At 40.5% G+C, this 24,810-nt stretch overlaps 1 protein-coding gene across 2 annotated transcripts in view; it reads left to right on the forward strand.

Moving 5' to 3' along the window:
- The window catches only part of GMDS (GDP-mannose 4,6-dehydratase), a 1,339,054-nt gene that overhangs the window by 1,150,054 nt on the left and 164,190 nt on the right, over positions 1-24,810 (forward strand). For both annotated transcript variants that reach the window (XM_053714661.1, XM_053714660.1), the window contains one exon: positions 11,307-11,403. In XM_053714661.1, coding sequence (XP_053570636.1) covers positions 11,307-11,403 — 97 coding nt within the window. The remainder of the gene's footprint in view (positions 1-11,306; positions 11,404-24,810) is intronic.

Below are 24,810 nucleotides of genomic sequence, written 5' to 3' on the forward strand. Positions count from 1 at the left end.
TTATGTTTTTTTTCCTATCTGGTTTGTGCAATCCATGTATAATTTGCATGGCTTATCTAATTCAAAACAACACGCTTCTAATAGTTCGCAATGTCATATATCAAGTTGAAAATCCTGTTTTCACATACCAATATGTAATGCATTGTAATATGGGCCAAGTTAGCCATTGTGGCTAAGCGAAGTTAGCAAGCAAAATGATTTTTAAAAAAAGAATCAGATTTTTAACCAATAAATTGAACTGCAAGCAGTTATTAAATATACAGTTAGTTTTAACATACAATATAACCATTTTTATGGTAACATGAAAAATAAATGATGGTGTGTTTTAAGCATGAGCATCATCTTCCATAATTTTCTGTGGTAGGGCCCTTCCATTACAAAGACCTTATTCTTAGACTTTTTTTTTTTTAAAGAACTAACCAATTTTTGCAAGAGAATTAAAAAAAATAGCTTACAGGCACAGTTTTCATACGCCAGGTTTCATCCAAACATGAATAATTTTGGACTTCTAAACAGTTGAAAAGGGGGTTGTGAGAGGAAATGATGACAGACCCTTCACTGTTGCACTAGTGCTAGGCGCCTTCATAATTATCCCTAGAGATGAAAAAGGAAATTATAATGAAAAAAAAAGAGTAAAATTCACATGAACATGGCAAGCACAGTTAATATGTGCCATAAACAAGAAAAATGCCATGTGTCTTCTTCATTCATTTTGTGCTGTCTTATGCCTACTAATAAGAATGAAACATATGATTGACATCTGTGAAAGAAATCTATTTGATTCAGCCTTTCTGACAGGAAAAGCCTTTGAGCTATGTATGTTTTACTATACAAGTGTTGCCTTATTTTTTTCTTTTTCTTTTTTTGCTTATGAAGTTATATCAATAGGGGAAAAAACTTTCTCTTTACAATGTAAACTATGGCAGGGTACAAACAAGCAACCTCTTGTCTTGACAAATATCTATAATTAATCTTACCTTGGAGCATGGTTACACTGTAGGCCGCTGACTGCTAAGTGGAAAAAGGAACTGTTGTGTGTTTACACAGATAAAAGTGGAGTTATCCATACACAAAAAGACTTTAGCTGTCACAGTTTCTCTAATAAAAAAATGGATTTATCACCCCTATGGAATGTCAGAGACAGATGATGTGACATTTTGTAAACTCTCTAATTGATCATTGCTAACTGTTTAACCCAGTGCAAATGGTTTAAATATATATTGACGTGAACTCCTGTGTCGTTCCTGAGCATAAAACAGCCAGCGATTGGTGTATACATGTGTATGTCCCTCCTGATTGGCTCACCAGTCATGAATCCCTTTGGGCAGGGTAGGGGGCACCTTCCCCATGCCCTGCACTTTGGGGGATCCACACTTTCATCAGGGGTGAGGGTATGAGAAGGTGCAATGTAGATCTGATATTTATTTTAGGGAGAAGTGTTTATGGTATCAGGAGGTGTATGTAGTGTTATTTTAACAATATTGGGATAGGGATCGGCCTTACAGGGGAGGTATATAAGGATATTGGACTGAGGGGCCCCACAAATCTGTCTTTCACAGGGCCCCACAAGAGCTTAGCTTGGCCCTGAGCAGCAGTGTAGTCCCTGAGCCTGATTTAACCCATGTGTTTACCAATAAATATTTATGTATTTATAAAATGTTATTATAAATTAAAATAGTTACATTATTATGTATGCAGTTGCATATTTAACCTTTGCTCTGCTCTAGGCACTGGAAAAAGCCTTCATTTTATCTAGCTTTTTAATATAAATTATACATATGTATGCTCTTTCTTTCATGTAATTAACAAGAGTCCATGAGCTAGTGACGTATGGGATATACATTCCTACCAGGAGGGGCAAAGTTTCCCAAACCTTAAAATGCCTATAAATACACCCCTCACCACACCCACAAATCAGTTTTACAAACTTTGCCTCCAAGGGAGGTGGTGAAGTAAGTTTGTGCTAGATTCTACGTTGATATGCGCTCCGCAGCAAGTTGGAGCCCGGTTTTCCTCTCAGCGTGCAGTGAATGTCAGAGGGATGTGAGGAGAGTATTGCCTATTGAATGCAGTGATCTCCTTCTACGGGGTCTATTTCATAAGGTTCTCTGTTATCGGTCGTAGAGATTCATCTCTTACCTCCCTTTTCAGATCGACGATATACTCTTATATTTACCATTTCCTCTACTGATTCTCGTTTCAGTACTGGTTTGGCTTTCTACAAACATGTAGATGAGTGTCCTGGGGTAAGTAAGTCTTATTTTCTGTGACACTCTAAGCTATGGTTGGGCACTTTATTTATAAAGTTCTAAATATATGTATTCAAACATTTATTTGCCTTGACTCAGAATGTTCAACTTTCCTTATTTCCAGACAGTCAGTTTCATATTTGGGATTATGCTTTAATTATCATATTTTTTGCTTACCTCAAAAATTTGACTTTTTTCCCTGTGGGCTGTTAGGCTCGCGGGGGCTGAAAATGCTTCATTTTATTGCGTCTTTCTTGGCGCGGACTTTTTTGGCGCAAAAATTCTTTTCCGTTTCCGGCGTCATACGTGTCGCCGGAAGTTGCGTCATTTTTGACGTTATTTTGCGCCAAAAATGTCGGCGTTCCGGATGTGGCGTCATTTTTGGCGCCAAAAGCATTTAGGCGCCAAATAATGTGGGCGTCTTATTTGGCGCCAAAAAATATGGGCGTCGCTTTTGTCTCCACATTATTTCAGTCTCATTTTTCATTTGCTTCTGGTTGCTAGAAGCTTGATGTTTGGCATTTTTTTCCCATTCCTGAAACTGTCTTATAAGGAATTTGATCTATTTTGCTTTATATGTTGTTTTTTCTCTTACATATTGCAAGATGTCTCACGTTGCATCTGAGCCAGAAGATACTACAGGAAAACCTCTGCCTGCTGGATCTACCAAAGCTAAGTGTATCTGCTGTAAACTTTTGGTAGCTATTCCTCCAGCTGTTGTTTGTATTAAATGTCATGACAAACTTGTTAATGCAGATAATATTTCCTTTAGTGATGTACCATTGCCTGTTGCAGTTCCCTCAACATCTAAGGTGCAGAATGTTCCTGATAACATAAGAGATTTTGTTTCTGAATCCATAAAGAAGGCTTTGTCTGTTATTTCTCCTTCTAGTAAACGTAAAAAATCTTTTAAATCTTCTCTCTCTACAGATGAATTTTTAAATGTACACCATCATTCTGATTCTTTGGACTCTTCTGGTTCAGAGGATTCTGTCTCAGAGATTGATGCTGATAAATCTTCATATTTATTTAAGATGGAATTTATTCGCTCTTTGCTTAAAGAAGTACTAATTGCTTTAGAAATAGAGGATTCTAGTCCTCTTGATACTAATTCTATACGTTTGGTTAAGGTTTTTAAAGCTCCTGTGGTTATTCCAGAAGTCTTTCCTGTTCCTAATGCTATTTCTGCAGTAATTGCTAAGGAATGGGATAGATTGGGTAATTCATTTACTCCTTCTAAACGTTTTAAGCAATTATATCCTGTTCCGCCTGACAGGTTAGAATTTTGGGACAAAATCCCTAAAGTTGATGGGGCTATTTCTACCCTTGCTAAACGTACTACCATTCCTACGTCAGATGGTACCTCGTTTAAGGACCCTTTAGATAGAAAAATTGAATCTTTTCTAAGAAAAGCTTATCTATGTTCAGGTAATCTTCTTAGACCTGCTATATCATTGGCTGATGTTGCTGCAGCTTCAACTTTTTGGTTGGAAACTCTAGCGCAACAAGTATCAAATCGTGATTCTCATGATATTATTATTCTTCTCCAGCATGCTAATAATTTCATCTGTGATGCCATTTTTGATATTATTAGAGTTGATGTTAGATTTATGTCTCTGGCTATCTTAGCCAGAAGAGCTTTATGGCTTAAGACTTGGAATGCTGATATGGCTTCTAAATCAACTCTACTTTCCATTTTTTTCCAGGGAAACAAATTATTTGGTTCTCAGTTGGATTCTATTATTTCAACTGTTACTGGTGGGAAAGGAACTTTTTTACCACAGGATAAAAAGTCTAAAGGTAAAAACAGGGCTAATAATCGTTTTCGTTCCTTTCGTTTCAACAAAGAACAAAAGCCTGATCCTTCGTCCTCAGGAGCAGTTTCAGTTTGGAAACCATCTCCAGTCTGGAATAAATCCAAGCCTGCTAGAAAGGCAAAGCCTGCTTCTAAGTTCACATGAAGGTACGGCCCTCATTCCAGTTCAGCTGGTAGGGGGCAGGTTACGTTTTTTTCAAAGAAATTTGGATCAATTCTGTTCACAATCTTTGGATTCAGAACATTGTTTCAGAAGGGTACAGAATTGGTTTCAAGATGAGACCTCCTGCAAAGAGATTTTTTCTTTCCCATGTCCCAGTAAATCCAGTGAAAGCTCAAGCATTTCTGAATTGTGTTTCAGATCTAGAGTTGGCTGGAGTAATTATGCCAGTTCCAGTTCCGGAACAGGGGATGGGGTTTTATTCAAATCTCTTCATTGTACCAAAGAAGGAGAATTCCTTCAGACCAGTTCTGGATCTAAAATTATTGAATCGTTATGTAAGGATACCAACGTTCAAGATGGTAACTGTAAGGACTATATTGCCTTTTGTTCAGCAAGGGAATTATATGTCCACAATAGATTTACAGGATGCATATCTGCATATTCCGATTCATCCAGATCATTATCAGTTCCTGAGTTTCTCTTTTCTAGACAAGCATTACCAATTTGTGGCTCTACCGTTTGGCCTTGCTACAGCTCCAAGAATTTTCACAAAGATTCTCGGTGCCCTTCTGTCTGTAATCAGAGAACAGGGTATTGTGGTATTTCCTTATTTGGACGATATCTTGGTACTTGCTCCGTCTTTACATTTAGCAGAGTCTCATACGAATCGACTTGTGTTGTTTCTTCAAGATCATGGTTGGAGGATCAATTTACCAAAGAGTTCTTTGATTCCTCAAACAAGGGTAACCTTTCTGGGTTTCCAGATAGATTCAGTGTCCATGACTTTGTCTTTAACAGACAAGAGACGTCTAAAATTGATTACAGCCTGTCGAAACCTTCAGTCTCAATCATTCCCTTCGGTAGCCTTATGCATGGAAATTCTAGGTCTTATGACTGCTGCATCGGACGCGATCCCCTTTGCTCGTTTTCACATGCGACCTCTTCAGCTCTGTATGCTGAACCAATGGTGCAGGGATTACACGAAGATATATCAATTAATATCTTTAAAACCGATTGTTCGGCACTCTCTAACGTGGTGGACAGATCACCATCGTTTAATTCAGGGGGCTTCTTTTGTTCTTCCGACCTGGACTGTAATTTCAACAGATGCAAGTCTCACAGGTTGGGGAGCTGTGTGGGGATCTCTGACGGCACAAGGAGTTTGGGAATCTCAGGAGGTGAGATTACCGATCAATATCTTGGAACTCCGTGCAGTTTTCAGAGCTCTTCAGTTTTGGCCTCTTCTGAAGAGAGAATCGTTCATTTGTTTTCAGACAGACAATGTCACAACTGTGGCATACATCAATCATCAAGGAGGGACTCACAGTCCTCTGGCTATGAAAGAAGTATCTCGAATTTTGGTTTGGGCGGAATCCAGCTCCTGTCTAATCTCTGCGGTTCATATCCCAGGTGTAGACAATTGGGAAGCGGATTATCTCAGTCGCCAAACGTTGCATCCGGGCGAATGGTGTCTTCACCCAGAGGTATTTCTTCAGATTGTTCAAATGTGGGGGCTCCCAGAGATAGATCTGATGGCCTCTCATCTAAACAAGAAACTTCCCAGGTATCTGTCCAGATCCCGGGATCCTCAGGCGGAGGCAGTGGATGCATTATCACTTCCTTGGAAGTATCATCCTGCCTATATCTTTCCGCCTCTAGTTCTTCTTCCAAGAGTAATCTCCAAGATTCTGAGGGAATGCTCGTTTGTTCTGCTAATAGCTCCGGCATGGCCTCACAGGTTTTGGTATGCGGATCTTGTCCGGATGGCATCTTGCCAACCATGGACTCTTCCGTTAAGACCAGACCTTCTGTCTCAAGGTCCTTTTTTCCATCCGGATCTGAAATCCTTAAATTTAAAGGTATGGAGATTGAACGCTTGATTCTTGGTCATAGAGGTTTCTCTGACTCCGTGATTAATACTATGTTACAGGCTCGTAAATCTGTATCTCGAGAGATATATTATAGAGTCTGGAAGACTTATATTTCTTGGTGTCTTTCTCATCATTTTTCTTGGCATTCTTTTAGAATACCGAGAATTTTACAGTTTCTTCAGGATGGTTTAGATAAGGGTTTGTCCGCGAGTTCTTTGAAAGAACAAATCTCCGCTCTTTCTGTTCTTTTTCACAGAAAGATTGCTATTCTTCCTGATATTCATTGTTTTGTACAAGCTTTGGTTCGTATAAAACCTGTCATTAAGTCAATTTCTCCTCCATGGAGTTTGAATTTGGTTTTGGGAGCTCTTCAAGCTCCTCCGTTTGAACCTATGCATTCATTGGACATTAAATTTCTTTCTTGGAAAGTTTTGTTCCTTTTGGCCATCTCTTCTGCTAGAAGAGTTTCTGAATTATCTGCTCTTTCGTGTGAGTCTCCTTTTCTGATTTTTCATCAGGATAAGGCGGTGTTGCGAACTTCTTTTGAATTTTTACCTAAAGTTGTGAATTCCAACAACATTAGTAGAGAAATTGTGGTTCCTTCATTATGTCCTAATCCTAAGAATTCTAAGGAGAAATCATTGCATTCTTTGGATGTTGTTAGAGCTTTGAAATATTATGTTGAAGCTACGAAATCTTTTCGTAAGACTTCTAGTCTATTTGTTATCTTTTCCGGTTCTAGGAAAGGCCAGAAAGCTTCTGCCATTTCTTTGGCATCTTGGTTGAAATCTTTAATTCATCTTGCCTATGTTGAGTCGGGTAAAATTCCGCCTCAAAGAATTACAGCTCATTCTACTAGGTCAGTTTCTACTTCCTGGGCGTTTAGGAATGAAGCTTCAGTTGACCAGATCTGCAAAGCAGCAACTTGGTCCTCTTTGCATACTTTTACTAAATTCTACCATTTTGATGTATTTTCTTCTTCTGAAGCAGTTTTTGGTAGAAAAGTTCTTCAGGCAGCGGTTTCAGTTTGAATCTTCTGCTTATGTTTTTTATTAAACTTTATTTTGGGTGTGGATTATTTTCAGCAGGAATTGGCTGTCTTTATTTTATCCCTCCCTCTCTAGTGACTCTTGTGTGGAAAGATCCACATCTTGGGTAGTCATTATCCCATACGTCACTAGCTCATGGACTCTTGTTAATTACATGAAAGAAAACATAATTTATGTAAGAACTTACCTGATAAATTCATTTCTTTCATATTAACAAGAGTCCATGAGGCCCACCCTTTTTTGTGGTGGTTATGATTTTTTTGTATAAAGCACAATTATTCCAATTCCTTATTTTATATGCTTCGCACTTTTTTTCTTATCACCCCACTTCTTGGCTATTCGTTAAACTGATTTGTGGGTGTGGTGAGGGGTGTATTTATAGGCATTTTAAGGTTTGGGAAACTTTGCCCCTCCTGGTAGGAATGTATATCCCATACGTCACTAGCTCATGGACTCTTGTTAATATGAAAGAAATGAATTTATCAGGTAAGTTCTTACATAAATTATGTTTTTATATGCATAAAAGTTTTCTTTTTCCTTTGTACAGTATCTATTTAATATCATATGCTTACTATAATGTAACCCTTTTTAAGACACTGTACTTTAACAATACGCATGTTTTTATATTAAAGATAACTAAAATGACATAGATTCATGGGGTACATGGAAGTCAAGATGAAACATTTCTGATACGGATAGAGCATAACGTTTTAAAAAACGTTCAATTTACTTTTATCAAATTTTTCTTAAAGGGACAGTCTAGTCCAAAATAAACTTTCATGATTCAGATAGGGCATGTAATTTTAAACAACTTTTCAATTCACTTTTATCACCAATTTTGCTAAAATATCTTGGTATTCTTAGTTGAAAGCTAAACCTAGGTAGACTCATATGCTAATTTCTTAGACCTTGAAGGCCCACTCATATCTAAATGTTTTTTGACAGTTTTTCACCACTAGAGGGCATTAGTTAATGTGTGTCATATAGATAACATTGTGCTCACGCATGTGGAGTTACCTAGGAGCCAGCACTGTTTGGCTAAAATGCAAGTCTGTCAAAAGAACTGAAATAATGGAGCAGTTTGCAGAGGCTTAGATACAAGGCAATCATAGAGGTAAAAAGTATAATAATATAACTGTGTTGGTTATGCAAAACTGGGGAATAGGAAAAAAGGGATTATCTATCTTTTTAAACAATAACAAATCTAGTGTAGACTGTCCCTTTAACATGAAAGCATATCTACATAGGACCACTTGGCCCAATCCCTTCACATCTAATACCTTCTCTGTCTTCCACCCTTATTCCAGCTATTACTCACATATTCAACCTATCCCTTTCTACCGGTTCATTCCCATCTTCCTTCAAACATGCAAAGGTCGGCTCCATCCTCAAAAAAGCCTCCATCGACCCCAATTCTCTTGCAAAATACCGCCCCATATCACTGCTTCTGCTAGCTTCAAAAGTCCTGGAAAAACTAGTTTTCGATCGGCTAACCCACTTCCTGTCCTCCAACTCACTGCTTGACCCCTTGCAATCTGGCTTCCATCAACCAACACTCAACTGAGACTGCCCTCACCAAGGTTACTAATGATCTTCTTTCTGCTAAAAATAATGGCCACTACTCTATACTTATCGTTCTTGACCTCTCTGCTGCCTTTGACACCAATGACCATCCCCTCCTCCTACAGACTCTCAGCTCTCTTGGGCTCTGTGACCCTGCCCTCTCCTGGATCCACTTTTATCTCTGTGATAGGTCCTTTTCTGTCTCATTTGTTAACTATGACTCCTCCCCATTGCCTCTGTCTGTTGGAGTACCTCAAGGCTCTGTTCTGGGTCCTCTACTCTTCTCTATTTACACTTCTTCACTGGATAAACTTATCAGTAGCTATAGCTTCAACTATCACCTCTATGCCGATGTCACTAAGATCTACCTATGCACCCCTGCCCTCTCTCCTTCTGTCTTTTCTCACATCAGCGACTGCTTATTTGGCATTTCTTCCTGGGTGGCCTCTCGCCACTTAAAAATCAACATGTCAAAGACTGAGCTCCTCCAATCCCCCCCCCTCTCTAATTCTACTCCTGTGTCTAACTTTTCTATCACTGTTGGTGGCACCACTATCTCCCCATAACCCCAAGTCCGCTGAGGACTTGACTCAAATCTGTCTTTCATACCCCACAGTCCGCTGCCTCTGAGTTACACTTGACTCAAATCTGTCCTTCATTTCCCGCATGTAACTGTTCTCTTCATCCTTCCACAACCACTTTCGCAATATCTCCAAAATTCATCTGTTTCTGAGCTCTGAACCTACTAAAAAGATAATCCACTCCCTGGTAATTTCTTGACTTGACTACTGTAATAACCTACTAACTGGCCTTCCTCTCTCCTGCCTCTCCCCCCTTGAATCTGTCCTAAATGCCACTGATAGGCTAATCCACCTTTCCCGACGCTCTATATCTGCTACACCTCTCTGCGAGTTCCTTCACTGGTTCCCCATTCACAGCAGAATTAAATTAAAAATACTCACCCTGACCTAGAAAGCCCTTACTAATGCAGCCCCCGCTACCTGTGCTCACTCGTCAGCAAATATACTCTAGCGTGCCCCCTAAGATCCAACTATGTCACTGTAAGCTGTAAACCACCTTTACATAAGATAATCAACAGGACAAATGAGCTTACATTCTAAGCAATGGGTTCTTAAAATGATTTAAAGGGACATGATTCCCAGAATTTGTTTTCATGATCCAGATAATGCGTACAAAAGCATTCTAATTTACTTCTGTCATGCACTTTGTTTCATTTTCTTGGTATCCTTTGTTCATGGAGCTATGCACTATTGGGAGCTACCTGAACCCATCAGATGAACCAATGACAAGAGGCATATATGTGCAGCAACCAATCAGCTGCTAGCTCCCAGCAGTGCATTGCTGTTCCTGAAGATACATAGGCATGCCTTTAAAAAAAAAAACTATACCAAGAGAACAAAGCATGTTAAATACTAGAATTAAATTTGATTTTTATTTTAAATGCTCTATCTGAATCATGAAAGTTTAATTTTGACTTTACTGTTTAAAGCTATATGAAGGCATCATACATAAATCATTTATGGCTGTAGATGTAACATTAGTATTGAAGCAGATTTTGGAATGGGAGACAGGAATAGCTGGATATTGTTTGGCCAATACCATTATTCAGTTGACTTTGGAAAACTCTGACCTTGCCATATTTTCATTCTATCTTAAATTGTTTTTGAAATTGGATTCTCTTGATTTGCTGAACTAAACTATTTTATTACAAAGAAAATTTGGATTTTTAATTTTGTTTCCATTTGCTATGAAAACAAATGTACTGAGCTTTATAATTGTTCATTTTCAAATATAATGCAACAGTTATGTATTCTCTGGGGTTTGCCCAATTACTTTTTTTCTCACTGTGACACTTATGTGAAGAAATAAATAACAGAACAGGTTTCTTTCTTTGATGTTTGTTTCAAGACTTAAATTGATGTTTTAGTGAACTGGAATGTAATGTTTTAGCCGACTATTGGAGTTTGTTTGGTACTTATTTAATTTTTATTTGAAAGTCTTAAAATAATACAGAATATAAAATAAGAACTTGGATAATTCTTTTGAAAGCAGGACTGATATATATATATATATATATATATATATATATATATATATTAGTGTATATATATATATATATATATATATATATATATATATATATATATATATTAGTGTTATAGCAGATTGTCTATTCCCTAGATTTTGTATCTTCAATTATACTAATTATTTGACTCTAGGTTCAGTTTACCTACTTTTTTAATAACATTTGTTAAGCAGACATATGTTTGCTTTGTAATAATGTAAAACTCAGCACATTAGGGTCTTACTTTACAAAATAAAGTTTTCTTTTGGTAATTTGGAATGCACAAGCTGAAAATTTCACACTAGATAACAAAGTGACAGTTTGGGAAGTTATTCCTGCTACATTTTGGCTTCTGCCTTTGTTCTTGTATTTAATGAGTTTACACACTCCTAGTGAGAGGCGATTGACAACAGATTTAGAAATAAAAAAGAAAAAAAAAACAACCAGATGTTTCTTCCATGCTGTGTGAAAGTGGCTAAGTGCTCATCAAGTGTTTATCATCTTTACAGGTGGGAAGGCAAGAATGAAAATGAGGTGGGCCGCTGCAGTGAAACCGGCAAAATCCATGTGAGAGTCGATCACAAGTACTACAGACCCACTGAAGTAGTAAGTAGAAACCCCACCTCTATCATTGATGAGGGATAATCTAATCATCTGGGCAATAATTGCCAATGTTTTGCCAGCTGTCCAAGTTCTAAAAGACTCCCTGCCGCCACTCTCTGATAATCACGCTATATGTAAACCAGTCCACATGACCCCTATAAGCTCCAAGTTACTGAAGAAAATAAATTATTTAAACTCTCATTAGCACTCAGGTTAACATATAACATGTGCAGTGATGCAATTTAAATTTCCTCAGCGTTCATTTTAACAACTCTTTGTATTTTATTCATGTTGATAGTTTATAGTCCATATAATAGAGTAACAGTGCCCAAAAAAAGGAAGATCATACTCTAGCAAAATATATCACTACATGCAGACTGGTTGATCAGAAGAAAGTGGTGGGGTTTTTTTTGGGGGGGGGGGGGTTCCGCCCAGCTAGTTAGAACAAATGTATAAATATGGTTTCACAAACAAGTGCACCTTCCAGCTCTGTAAGACTTAACAAACTAGTGCACTGGTCAGCTCACTAAAGTGGATATCTTCTCTATAATCCAGACATGCATGCGTGTAAATACCAGGGTTGTAAGGTAGGAAACTGAATATGAGAACATGGCTCTATGTGGTGTAATGATCGGGAACCTTTGTCATTCGCCTACGGGGTGGTTGGTGCAAGCGCTTTTATGATGAGGCAATTCTCACATATTGTGTGGTAAAAATATATGTCTGTAGATTTTACAAAACCTAAAAAATACAAATAGCACTGATGATTTCAATTTACTGGCCCTGCTTTATATATAATAAACTGATTTAGGTCTAATTTTAGCCATTTCTTCCATGCATCATCTTCTTTATTAAATATGAAATCCCGGGGGTGGTGCCTGGAAGGCAACCAAGATGGACGCTTAAACTCTGAGCTCCGTTTCAGCAGTAGCAGAGTGAGGATACAACAGCTCATAAACTTTGTACTGTGACCCACAAATTGATCTCACAGGCAGCCACTAACAAGGAGCATCAGTAGAGACATATATAACAGCTGGCAGTTATATATACACGGAGTCTAAGAGATTATACGATGTGAACCTCCTGAGCACCGATCTGCCATTAAGCTAATCTAAAGCAGAATAAAACTAAAAGCGGAGTCACTAGAATTAGTAAAATCGTCATTCTACAACTAACTATGGCAAAATATCTAAGCAAGATCTTCTAAGATCGATCCCGTTTAAGGGAGTACTTTCTGCTACGCACTTCTGGCCGTTGAGATTTTTTGCGGCTCATAGCTGTGCCGGTCTCCAGCACTGCCCCCCATCCCACGCCGGGGGTTATCGGCACTATACCCTTTTGTATAAGCTACAAGATTGGACCCCTCTGAGCGACTGACTAAACATGGAGGAAGACTGCCATCTGTCAATACTTGCGTCACTGGCCGATTTGGAAACACATATGAATAAAAGCTTTGGCCAGCTCAGGCTCATGGCGAGAGCATCATATTTAGAGAAATATATGAAGGTATAGCTGATATAACTGGGGAGAAGGGCCCCGACATACAGCACAACACCAATCCGTTTAGTATACTAAGGTCCGGCATGGGAACAGACACCCCACAACACTTGTCTAGCGAGCCTATCGTGACAAGCGAGAGGAAGACAAACGACACCCAGGTTCTTCAAGAGCTCGATTCCGAAGATAGCACATCCCACCTGGCTCCCTCCAAAACTGTGAGTAAAACAAATACGCACCTTCCCGTAGTCGGAACCTGGACAGATGCGGCCAGTCTCTTGGGTGAAGACACGGATATTCATCAAGACCAGAACTTAAACATGCCAAATCTTTTGACACAGGGGGTCTCAGGACATTTTAAATGCTACTCTAGATCTCTGGAAGTCAGGGTTTCCACAACCTTCCATGCATCGATCCTCCTGCATCTTAGACCTAGAATACTATCTCTATATAGACCAGATCCTAGTCAAAAGCCTTACATGCAGCTGAGTGCCACAGAGTCCTTATCATCCTATTCTGTTACACTACCCTTAGGAGTAGGCTGATTGCTGGGTCCTTTGGGCCTTCTGATTCACAGTCGGTCTTCAACCCTTTACATTTTTGTTTTTCTTTACATTTTGCAGAGACATTTCAGCAGATTCTATGTAACAGTTCAGAAGTTAGCTGCTATTATTTAACGCAGCCTTTATGTGCATTTATTCCCTGGTATAAAAGTTAAAAATTCTAGTTGGGTTGTACCCCCTTCAGCCTATAGACCCCATATCCCTCTCTCCCTGTGCAATATTAATTCCCTTGATCCCATGGTGGCCTAATCTGTTAGCAGGGATAATTTTGTTCAATGTTAAAAAAATCTGTTACCCAGTTGATACCTTTTTCTCAGAAATCAATTGTCTATTTCTAATTACCCAGTATATATGCATATCACTTGCTTAATGAGGGTTTTAGCGTTATAACTCCTGGATTGTTACTTTCATTATAGACAGTTCAACACTAGTTTTCTCATGCCCAATTATGCTTAGCAATATCGGTTTGGCTTTTCATTGCAATAACACATAGCCATGGAGCATCTAGTTTGAGCAGTTTAAGCTTCTAACTAGCTACTTGGGATCAAACAAGGTTGAATCTGGGATCTGTTGCTTAGGTCTTACCAGATACGTTAAGTTATACGTTCATCCTGCTGATACACATAGTATATTGAAACAAGGATTATAAGTAACCCCTACCAAGTGCATACATGAATCTTAGCTCACCCACATAGAACTTCTTACTATTACAAATGTCTGGTATTTTACAAGACCTTAATGTATTTCATGACACCTATATATTAAAATATGCTCATACACAGCCCATGCATTATACAACAAGAAGCTAGTAGTATATTGAGCTCTATAACTTCATTGGCACAAACTATCAAAGCCAGGAGGAAATTTACCATAACCCCTTTCCAACAACTCCCTAACTCAGTCCTGTTTTACTAGAACTTTTTACTCTCTAGAATACAACCAATTAACACTATATTGATCTTTAGGGGTGTAAGCTTCCCTAAACAATTAGGTATGTCAACGTTCCTTTACAAATTTGACAGGTAACAGATGTTTATTTTGTATTTCCCTCGTTTTTCCCCTTTCATTATATCAGAGGTCCAAGTTATGCTAACTATCTCTTATCATATTTGAGCGGCTCCTGATTGTTGTATCCCCTCACCCATTACTCTGCTCTGTGACTCAGCTCACCGTGTATCTACTATATAGTTTTTGTAGAACTACAGGGAGTGCAGAATTATTAGGCAAGTTGTATTTTTGACGATTAGTTTTATTATTGAACAACAACCATGTTCTCAATGAACCCCAAAAACTCATTAATATCAAAGCTGAATAGTTTTGGAAGTAGTTATTAGTTTGTTTTTAGTTATAGCTATTTTAGGGGGATATCTGTGTGTGCAGGTGACTATTACTGTGCATAATTATTAGGCAACTTAACAAAAAACAAATATATACCCATTTCAATTATTTATTTTTACCAGTGAAACCAATATAACATCTCAACATTCACAAATATACATTTCTGACATTCAAAAACAAAACAAAAACAAATCAGTGACCAATATAGCCACCTTTCTTTGCAAGGACACTCAAAAGCCTGCCATCCATGGATTCTGTCAGTGTTTTGATCTGTTCACCATCAACATTGCGTGCAGCAGCAACCACAGCCTCCCAGACACTGTTCAGAGAGGTGTACTGTTTTCCCTCCTTGTAAATCTCACATTTGATGATGGACCACAGGTTCTCAATGGGGTTCAGATCAGGTTAACAAGGAGGCCATGTCATTAGATTTTCTTCTTTTATACCCTTTCTTGCCAGCCACGCTGTGGAGTACTTGGACGCGTGTGATGAAGCATTGTCCTGCATGAAAATCATGTTTTTCTTGAAGGATGCAGACTTCTTCCTGTACCACTGCTTGAAGAAGGTGTCTTCCAGAAACTGGCAGTAGGACTGGGAGTTGAGCTTGACTCCATCCTCAACCCGAAAAGGCCCCACAAGCTCATCTTTGATGATACCAGCCCAAACCAGTACTCCACCTCCACCTTGCTGGCGTCTGAGTCGGACTGGAGCTCTCTGCCCTTTACCAATCCAGCCACAGGCCCATCCATCTGGCCCATCAAGACTCACTCTCATTTCATCAGTCCATAAAACCTTAGAAAAATCAGTCTTGAGATATTTCTTGGCCCAGTCTTGACGTTTCAGCTTGTGTGTCTTGTTCAGTGGTGGTCGTCTTTCAGCCTTTCTTACCTTGGCCATGTCTCTGAGTATTGCACACCTTGTGCTTTTGGGCACTCCAGTGATGTTGCAGCTCTGAAATATGTCCAAACTGGTGGCAAGTGGCATCTTGGCAGCTGCACGCTTGACTTTTCTCAGTTCATGGGCAGTTATTTTGCGCCTTGGTTTTTCCACACGCTTCTTGCGACCCTGTTGACTATTTTGAATGAAACGCTTGATTGTTCGATGATCACGCTTCAGAAGCTTTGCAATTTTAAGAGTGCTGCATCCCTCTGCAAGATATCTCACTATTTTTGACTTTTCTGAGTCTGTCAAGTCCTTCTTTTGACCCATTTTGCCAAAGGAAAGGAAGTTGCCTAATAATTATGCACACCTGATATAGGGTGTTGATGTCATTAGACCACACCCCTTCTCATTACAGAGATGCACATCACCTAATATGCTTAATTGGTAGTAGGCAATACAGCTTATCCAAGCTTATACAGCTTGGAGTAAGACAACATGCATAAAGAGGATGATGTGGTCAAAATACTCATTTGCCTAATAATTCTGCACTCCCTGTATATATATCTTTCACTCGACCCTAAAATGACTTTTTATGTCACTGCTAAGTACAACAAATGCACTTATCCATTGGGTCCATAAGAATCTTGGGCTGTTGTCACTTCAATATAAAATATAATATAGAAAACGAGGTTACATCTACAGGGGCTTAACACATTTTTGTTGTTAATCACAATATCCTCGATGGAACGAATTTATACAGCATACCTCATCGATAGATTACACCACAACTTTGAAACAGATCCTTGATCTCTTTTGTTTACAATAAAGCTATGTAATGTTCACAATTTATCCGTCAATGAAAGTGAAATTTATCTGAATGGTTCATGTCATTGGAAGGTTAAAGCCCTATTTGCCTTTTTTTTTTTTTTTCCTTGTATGCTTTGATAACCTCAATAAAAAACTGATTTAAAAAAAAAAATGAAATCCCTTTGCTGTGCGTAATGACTCATGGTCATCATCTGCACAATGCATTTAGTGTTGATGACAACCACGTGCCATAAACCTAGGAGGGACATTTGAACAACTTGCCATATCACCGGACATAACTAGAGCACATATCTCAATCATATATAAGACAATAAGGGGAACATTCCAAAACAGACAACCAACATACCTTAAACACTGGGAATCTGAACTCCAGGCCCAATTTTCCGATAAGCTATGGAAGACAACCTTCCTATCAACATCTAAGTCCTCTATTGCCCCAAACATACTAGAATTAAATGATAAAATACTATTTCCATCTAAAGGGGAGGAGAGTCCACAGCTTCATTCATTCATTACTGTTGGGAATTAAGAACCTGGCCACCAGGAGGAGGCAAAGACACCCCAGCCAAAGGCTTAAATACCTTCCTCACCTCCCTCATCCCTCAGTCATTCTTTGCCTTTCGTCACAGGAGGACGGCAGAGAAGTGCCGAAGATCGGAGTAGTCTCTTATGGAGGGTAGTACTCTTTGGAATGGTACTGGAGTTTTAAGTTGTCCGTTCAGCCTCTCAGTAAGAGCTTGAGTGAAAAGTTAGAGTCCGGAGATGCAGGGAGAGTCTTTCTGTGAAACCATCCCGACTCATATTAACAGCTTCACAAGCAATCAGCATTGACGAGTTTCGCTGCCTGATTTTTACACTCAAGTCCATGTCAGGAGCGAGGCTACTAACCTGTCACACTTGAAGGGCCGTGTTCCTGTTCCACGGCATAGATTCTGGTAAGATCATTTCATTTTTATTACATAATGATAACACGGAAGACAGGATCACAGTGTGACGCCTTTTATCTTTAAATCAAGGGTTAATACTCCTGGAAAGGTGATTATTGAACAGCGGGGGGGGTTTATACATGATATTGTTTATTGTGTCATTGCTGCATTATGTGCGAGATGAGGCTCTGGCAACGTGTGGAACTTTCAGGTGACTTACGGAAGTATGGCACAGCCTTTTTTGGCGCGTTTTCTCCTTAGGCGGGGGGCAGTTCCTGCCGGGCATTCCATGTGACTGGGTGTGGCTATCTATTTCCTCTGTTGATCAGCGGCGCAGGAGACAAAACAGTTTCTGTAGTCCAGGTCATAGGAGGTGGTGAGTGCCCCGGCCATTGGAGGTTATAAATGTGCCTATTTATTAAGTTAATCTAGTCCTTAATAACAGCCCAAGCTATGAAGGACTCTGACGCGTTAGAGGGCTCGCCCTCTTTAACTAGGTCTCATTCCTGTGTTTATTGTGAGGAGGTTCTGGTGGATCAGCCTGCTCAACTATGTTCTACATGCCTTAATAAAGTTACCACATCTAAGAGCAAACGGATGTCTAGTACTACTGAGCCATCCACCTCTGAGGGGTCCCCGTCCCGTGAGGTGCATCCATCTCCTATTGCACATTCAGCGCCCCAGGGTCCAACCATTACTCCTGCGGGAGAGATTCATTGGCCGTCAGATTTTGCGGATCAACTGAAAATGGCGGTATCAAAAGTGATCCATGCCTTATCACGTTCTGCTAAGCGGAAGCGTAGGGCATATCATGGTGGCCCGGCCCAGGGGTTGTCTACGCCTATGGAAATTTCTGAGGCGTTATACGATGATGAGGCCCACTCCGATTCTTCAGAGGAGGCCCCTTCTGGGTCGGAGTCCGTGTCATCTAAACCTCCGGCTGCGGAGGAGCCTGACTTTAGGTTTAGGATGGAAAATTTGCGCTTTTTGCCGAGACAAGTGCTTGCTACTCTGGAAGTTCCAGAACCGAAACTTCTAGAAGAACCTGCAATTCCTAAGCTTGATAAGGTATATGAGGACAGGGTGGTGCCTCAGGCCTTCCTGGTTCCTGTTAAGATGGCAAATATTATTCAGAATGAACGGGAGCGATTAAGTCCTTTTCCCCTTCTTCTTTTAGGAAACTGTTCCCCGTCCCGGACTCTCAGCTGGAGCTCTGGGGTACTGTCCCTAAGGTGGATGGTACTATCTCCACGCTGCGCGAAGCAGACAACTATTCCCCTGGAGGATAGTTTGTCGTTTAAGGAGCCCATGGATAAAAAGTTGGAAAACATGTTAAGGAAGATGTTTCAACACACAGGGTTTGTTTTTCAGCCGGCAGCGGCTGTAGCCGCGGTCGCCGGAGCTGCGACATATTGGTATAAATCCCTGTGTGAAATGGTCGAGGGGTAGACTTCCATCGATGAGATACAGGACAAGATTAAGGCGCTGAAGATCGCCAATTCTTTCATATGTGATGCCAATATGCAAATTATCTTCCTGAACGCTAAGGTGTCAGGTTTTAGCTCGCAGGGCTCTGTGGCTAAAGTCTTGGTCTGCGGACATGATCTCTAAGTCGAGGCTGTTGTCCCTGCCTTTTCAAGGAAAGATTCTGTTCGGTCAAGGATTGGATTCGATCATATCCACGGTTACGGGAGGCAATTGAGCTTTCCTACCGCAGGATAAGAAGGCTAAGCCTAAAGGATCTACTTTTCGTCCCTTTCGTACAGACAAGGCCCAGCACCAGCAGACTGCCGCGAAAGTGGACCAGTCCAAAAGAACTTGGAAACCGACTCATTCTTGGAACAAGTCTAAGCAGAGCAGTAAGCCCGCCGAGACAAAATCGGCATGAAGGGGCGGCCCCCGACCGGTCTCTGGGTGCAGATTATCTCTCTTCTCAGAAGCATGGTTGCAGGACTTTCAGGATTCTTGGGTTCTGGACTTTGTCGCCCAGGGCTACAGGATAGGTTTAAGATCCCATCCGCCAGGGGCAGATTCCTCCTATTAAACCTGTCTTCAAGACCGGAAATAAGAGAAGCCTTTCTTGAATGTGTGCGAGATCTCTCCTCTCTAGGTGTCATCGTACCAGTACCCCAAGCAGAAAAGGGTCTAGGGTACTATTCAAATCTTTTTGTGGTTCCAAAGAAGGAGAGCATGTTCCGCCTGTTTCTGGACCTAAAGTGTTTAAACAAGTTTCTGAGTGTTTCATCGTTCAAAATGGAAATGATCAGATCTATTCTGCCCCTAGTTCAAGAGGGACAGTTCATGACAACCATAGACTTGAAGGACGCTTACCTTCATCTGCCAATTCACAGGGACCACTTCAATTTCCTAAGTTTTGCATTTCTGGACCAACACTTCCAGTTTGTGGCCCTTCCCTTTGGTCTGGCGATGGCCCCGAGAGTCTTCACAAAGGTTCTGAGGGCGCTACTTGCGGTGGCCATAGCCAGAGGCATTGCAGTGGCACCCTATCTGGACGACATCGTAGTCCAGGCGCCGTCACTCAGTCTCGCAGAGGATCATTCGAGGGCTCTTCTTCTTTTTCTCCAATCTCACAGTTGGAAGATCAATTCAGGAAAGAGTTCCCTGATTCCCAGCAACAGGGTGGAGTTCCTGGGTATTCTATGTCCATGAAAATATTTCTCACAGACCATCGACGCAGGAAGATTGCGTCCTCTTGTCTTGCCCTTCAGTCCTCCTCAAGCCCCTCGGTGGCTGAGTGTATGGAGGTGATCAGACTCATGGTTTCCAGCATAGACGTCATTCCATTCGCCAGGTTCCATCTCAGACCACTTCAATTGTGCATGTTGAGACAATGGAATGGCGATCATTCAGATCTATCACAGCAGATATCCATGGATGCTCGGACTCGGATCTCCCTCTCGTAGTGGATCCGTCTGGAGCAACTGTCCATGGGGACATCCTTCTTGAGACCGTCCTGGGAGATTGTGACCACGGATGCGAGTCTGGCAGGATAGGGAACTGTTTGGGGTGCCAGGATGGCACAAGGAAAATGGTCCCGGGAGGAGTCTCTCCTTCCGATAAATATTCTGGAACTCTGAGCAATCTATAATGCTCTGAAGGCATGTCCTCATACCACCAAGGGGTATGATGAGCTCCCTAGCTATGAGGGAGGTGTCTCGGATCTTGGAGTGGGTGGAGTCCCACAGCTGCTCGCTCTCAGCAATTCACATCCCAGGTGTGGACAACTGGGAAGCAGACTTTCTCAGCAGGCAATCCATCCATCCGGGGGAATGGTCTCTTCACTCCGAAGTGTTTGTGGAGATTTGTCTCAGGTCTGGAGATAGACTGCATGGCGTCCCGACTCAATTGCAAACTACTCCAATACAGGTCGAGGTCCAGGGATCCCCAGGCAGAGCTAATAGATGCCTTAGCGGTGCCTGGGGGGTTCATCCTAGCTTACATTTTTCCACCGTTACCACTTCTACCTTGTGTAGTGGCATGCATCAAACAGGAGCCAGCTTGCTCCATTGTGGCCGTGGAGTACGTGGCTTGCGGATCTGGTGGGGATGTCATCCTCTCTGCTGTGGAGGTTACCCTGTCGCAGGGATCTGCTGAAACAGGGCCCCTTTCAACATCAAAATCTCGATTCTCTGAGGCTGACTGTGCCTAGTCTTGGCCAAGAGAGGCTTTTCGGAAAGTGTGATTGATACGCTAATTCAGGCAAGGAAGCCAGTCACTCGTCGCATCTACCATAAGGTGTGGAAGACTTACTTGTCCTGGTGTGAGAAGCATGGATATCCTTGGCATAAGATGAAGTTATCCAGGATTCTGTCCTTTCTCCAAGACGGTTTGGAGATCGGTCTTGCCGCTAGTTCCTTAAAGGGACAGATTTCTGCATTGTCAGTCTTGTTGCATAGGAGAATCTCTGAGCTCCCTGACATCCAATCCTTTGTTCAGGCTCTGTCTAGAATCAGGCCTGTCTTTAGACAGTCTGCTCCCCCATGGAGCTTAAACTTGGTCCTTAAGGTTTTTCAGAGGGTTCCGTTTGAGCCTATGCATTCCATTAACATTAAGATTCTGTCCTGGAAGGTTCACTTCCTGCTGGCTATTGCATCGGCACGCAGAGTATCTTAACTAGCTGCCTTGCAATGTGAGCTGCCTTATCTGGTTTTTCATTTGGATAAGGCTGTGCTTCGCACTGGTTTGGGGTTTCTTCCCAAGGTGGTGTCTAACCGTAACATCAATCAGGAAATAGTGGTTCCTTCTTTGTGTCCTAACCCTTCTTCTTCTAAGGAGAGGTTACTTCATAATCTGGATGTTCTATCTTTAGGCTACGAAGGATTTCAGACAGTCTACATCTCTTTTTGTGGTGTATTCAGGGAAACGCAAGGGGCAGAGAGCCTCTTCTACCTCTTTGTCCTTTTGGTTGAGGAGCTTGATTCGCTTGGCCTAAGAGACAGCGGGACATAAGCCTCCTCAGAGGATCACAGCTCATTCAACTAGAGCTGTGGCTTCTTCTTGGGCCTTCAAGAATGAGGCCTCTATGGAGCAAATTTGTAAGGCGGCTACGTGGTCCTCCTTAGACACTTTTACAAGTTTTTACAAATTTGACGTTTTTGCTTCTGCGGAAGCTGTTTTTGGGAGAAAGGTTTTGCAGGCTGTGGTGCCCTAAGATTAGGGTCCACCTTTTCCCTCCCAGTTTCATTTAGTGTCCTCTAGAGCTTGGGTATATGTTCCCAACAGTAATGAATGAAGCCGTGGACTTGCCTCCCCTTTAGATTGAAAACATAAATTATGCTTACCTGATGATTTCATTTCCATCGAGGGGGGGGGGGAGAGTTCACGGCCCCCACCCGTATCTCCGATGGGCGGACCTAAATTGAATTTATCTTATGGCACCATTTATACCCTGATATTTCTCCTACTGTTCCTTGCTCCCTCGACAGAATGACTGGGAGGTGGGGGAGGTATTTAAGCCTTTAGCTGGGGTGTCTTTGCCTCCTCCTGGTGGCCAGGTTCATAATTCCCAACAGTAATGAATGAAGCCGTGGACTCTCCTTCCCTCAATGGAAATAAAATTATCAGGTAAGCATAATTTATGTTTTTGATGGTACCTCATCCCTCAAAAATTAAGACACACATACCCGGGTGCTTCACCCAAATGCTGGATGGTCTGTGGCGAGATAGGTAGCATAACACATAACTGGTACACCTGCCATCAGATGACAAGGTTCTGAAACCAAATCAACACCCACATCAATACCATCCTGGGCTTAACAATTCCTCTCTCGCCCAAACTAATTCTCCTCAATCGTTACCCAAAGATAGGTTGTAAACTCTGCATAAAGTTTCTTCAATGCATGCTAAACACCTCATACCCTGTGCTAAACGCTTATCAATAAAAATGCCTAGAACGTTTCACCTGTGTCTATATACGTTATGTTTTTCCTCTTTTATCTCCTTCCCCCCCCCCCTCACCTATAACTAGCAATCTGTGATAAATATTGTTTAAATACTCACTCAATACACCAAAATGTATAAGTACCACAAAATGTTATGCATTTACCTTTTATGTAAATGTATTGTACGATAACCTAATAAAAACAGTTAAATTTAAAAAAAAAAAAAACAGAAGGGACCACTTTTGGAGCTCATTGCAGCCCCCACCCCCTGCACTTATGCCCTGAAAACCTTGAAGTGCTGGGTTGCTGCAGAGGGCTTAAAGGGACAGTCTACATCAAAATTGTTATTGTTTAAAAAGATAGATAATCCCTTTATTACCCATTTCCCAGTTTTGCATAACTAACATAGTTATATTAATATATGTTTTAACTCTGTGATTACCTTGTATCTAAGCCCTTATCTCAGTGCTTATGACTGAAATGCAGTTTAGCCAATCAGTGCAGACTCCTAAATAACTCCACGGGAGTGAGCACAATGTTATCTATATGACACACATGAACTAGTACTGTCTAACTGTGAAAACATTTAAAGTGCTCTGAGCTAAGATGCGGTTTTCAACGGTTTAGAAATCAGTTTGAGCCTACGTAGGTTTAGCGTTTAAAAAATACCACCAAGGGAACAAAACAAATTTGATGATAAAAGTAAATTGGAAAGTTGTTTAAAATTGCATGCCCTATCTGAATCATGAAAGTTTAATTTTGACTAGACTGTCCCTTTAAGGGAGGGGTTAATATTCAACAACCTCAATCTCAACTCATTAAGCCCTAGAAACCCCCAAGGACCATCATTTGATAGGCAATCTTTTAAATGGTGGGTAACTTGGGGTATAGTCAAGTAAGTCAACCCCTATGTACAGATCAAAGTTATAAACATATATCCAGGTGGCCTTTTTTATATTTGGATAATAACCCCATCTTCTTTTTACAACAGAATTTAGGAAAAAAACACAAACTATTTTTACAACCTTTTTTTAAAATTAAATTTGTAATAAAAATACACATTTCATTCACACATATAACTGGTGTGAATTTCTCACTAACAATTACCTACAGTAGGGTTTAAATGTGAGCAGCAGCCAACACTCCAAAACAGCTCAGCACAAATAATGAAAATGGATCAGTAGTTAAATTGGTTAATTATGATTAGTTATACTAGATTATACTTGGTGATTTTAGTTGTCATACATTTTCCTAGGTCTAAACCAGGTTTTCACAGTTCCCGTCTTTGCTAGACTTTCTCATCATGTGAAAGTCTGTATTACTAGCGTAATGGAGAGCCTTTGAGTTATGATACTATTACTTTCTACAACTGAGTGATACTTACGTTTGTACGTTTTCAGTCAATAATATTTGATGAGGTTTGATATTGTCACCTTAGTGGGACCTCTATCATTTTGATCATACGGTTCACTCCTAATATATGTTTTACCGTAGAAGCACATATTCTGTTACATTTGCACAAATAGCATTGTTATCTATTGTGACCCCAGCTTGTACCAATAAACGCCTAGTGTATCCTTGCACTGCTGTTTGTTGCTCCTACTAATATTAATATGTTATCGCTTAATTCAAACACACTATAATTGATGTTTTGAATATATTTATTGTAGGATATCATAAATTTTAAGAATTTTTTAATCTTTTTAATTCCTCATTTTTATTTTATTTAAATTCAGTAAAAGTTACATTTTACAATCGGCCTCTCATGGTTTGAGTTGGTAACCTCTCCCTTTTATTTATATTTACTTAGTAGTGATCTTTGTTGTCACAGAGTGCTAATATGTATACACTACAAATTAGTGCACCACACTAAACAGTAAAACATGGTATTTTTGATCAGGAAAAGCAGTTCTTATTTCTGGATAATGTCACATCTGTATGCAGTGATTTGTGTCATGTCCTATGGCCAATAGT

This window comes from Bombina bombina, chromosome 5 (genome assembly GCF_027579735.1).
Source record: "Bombina bombina isolate aBomBom1 chromosome 5, aBomBom1.pri, whole genome shotgun sequence".
Classification (NCBI taxonomy): Eukaryota; Metazoa; Chordata; class Amphibia; order Anura; family Bombinatoridae; genus Bombina; species Bombina bombina.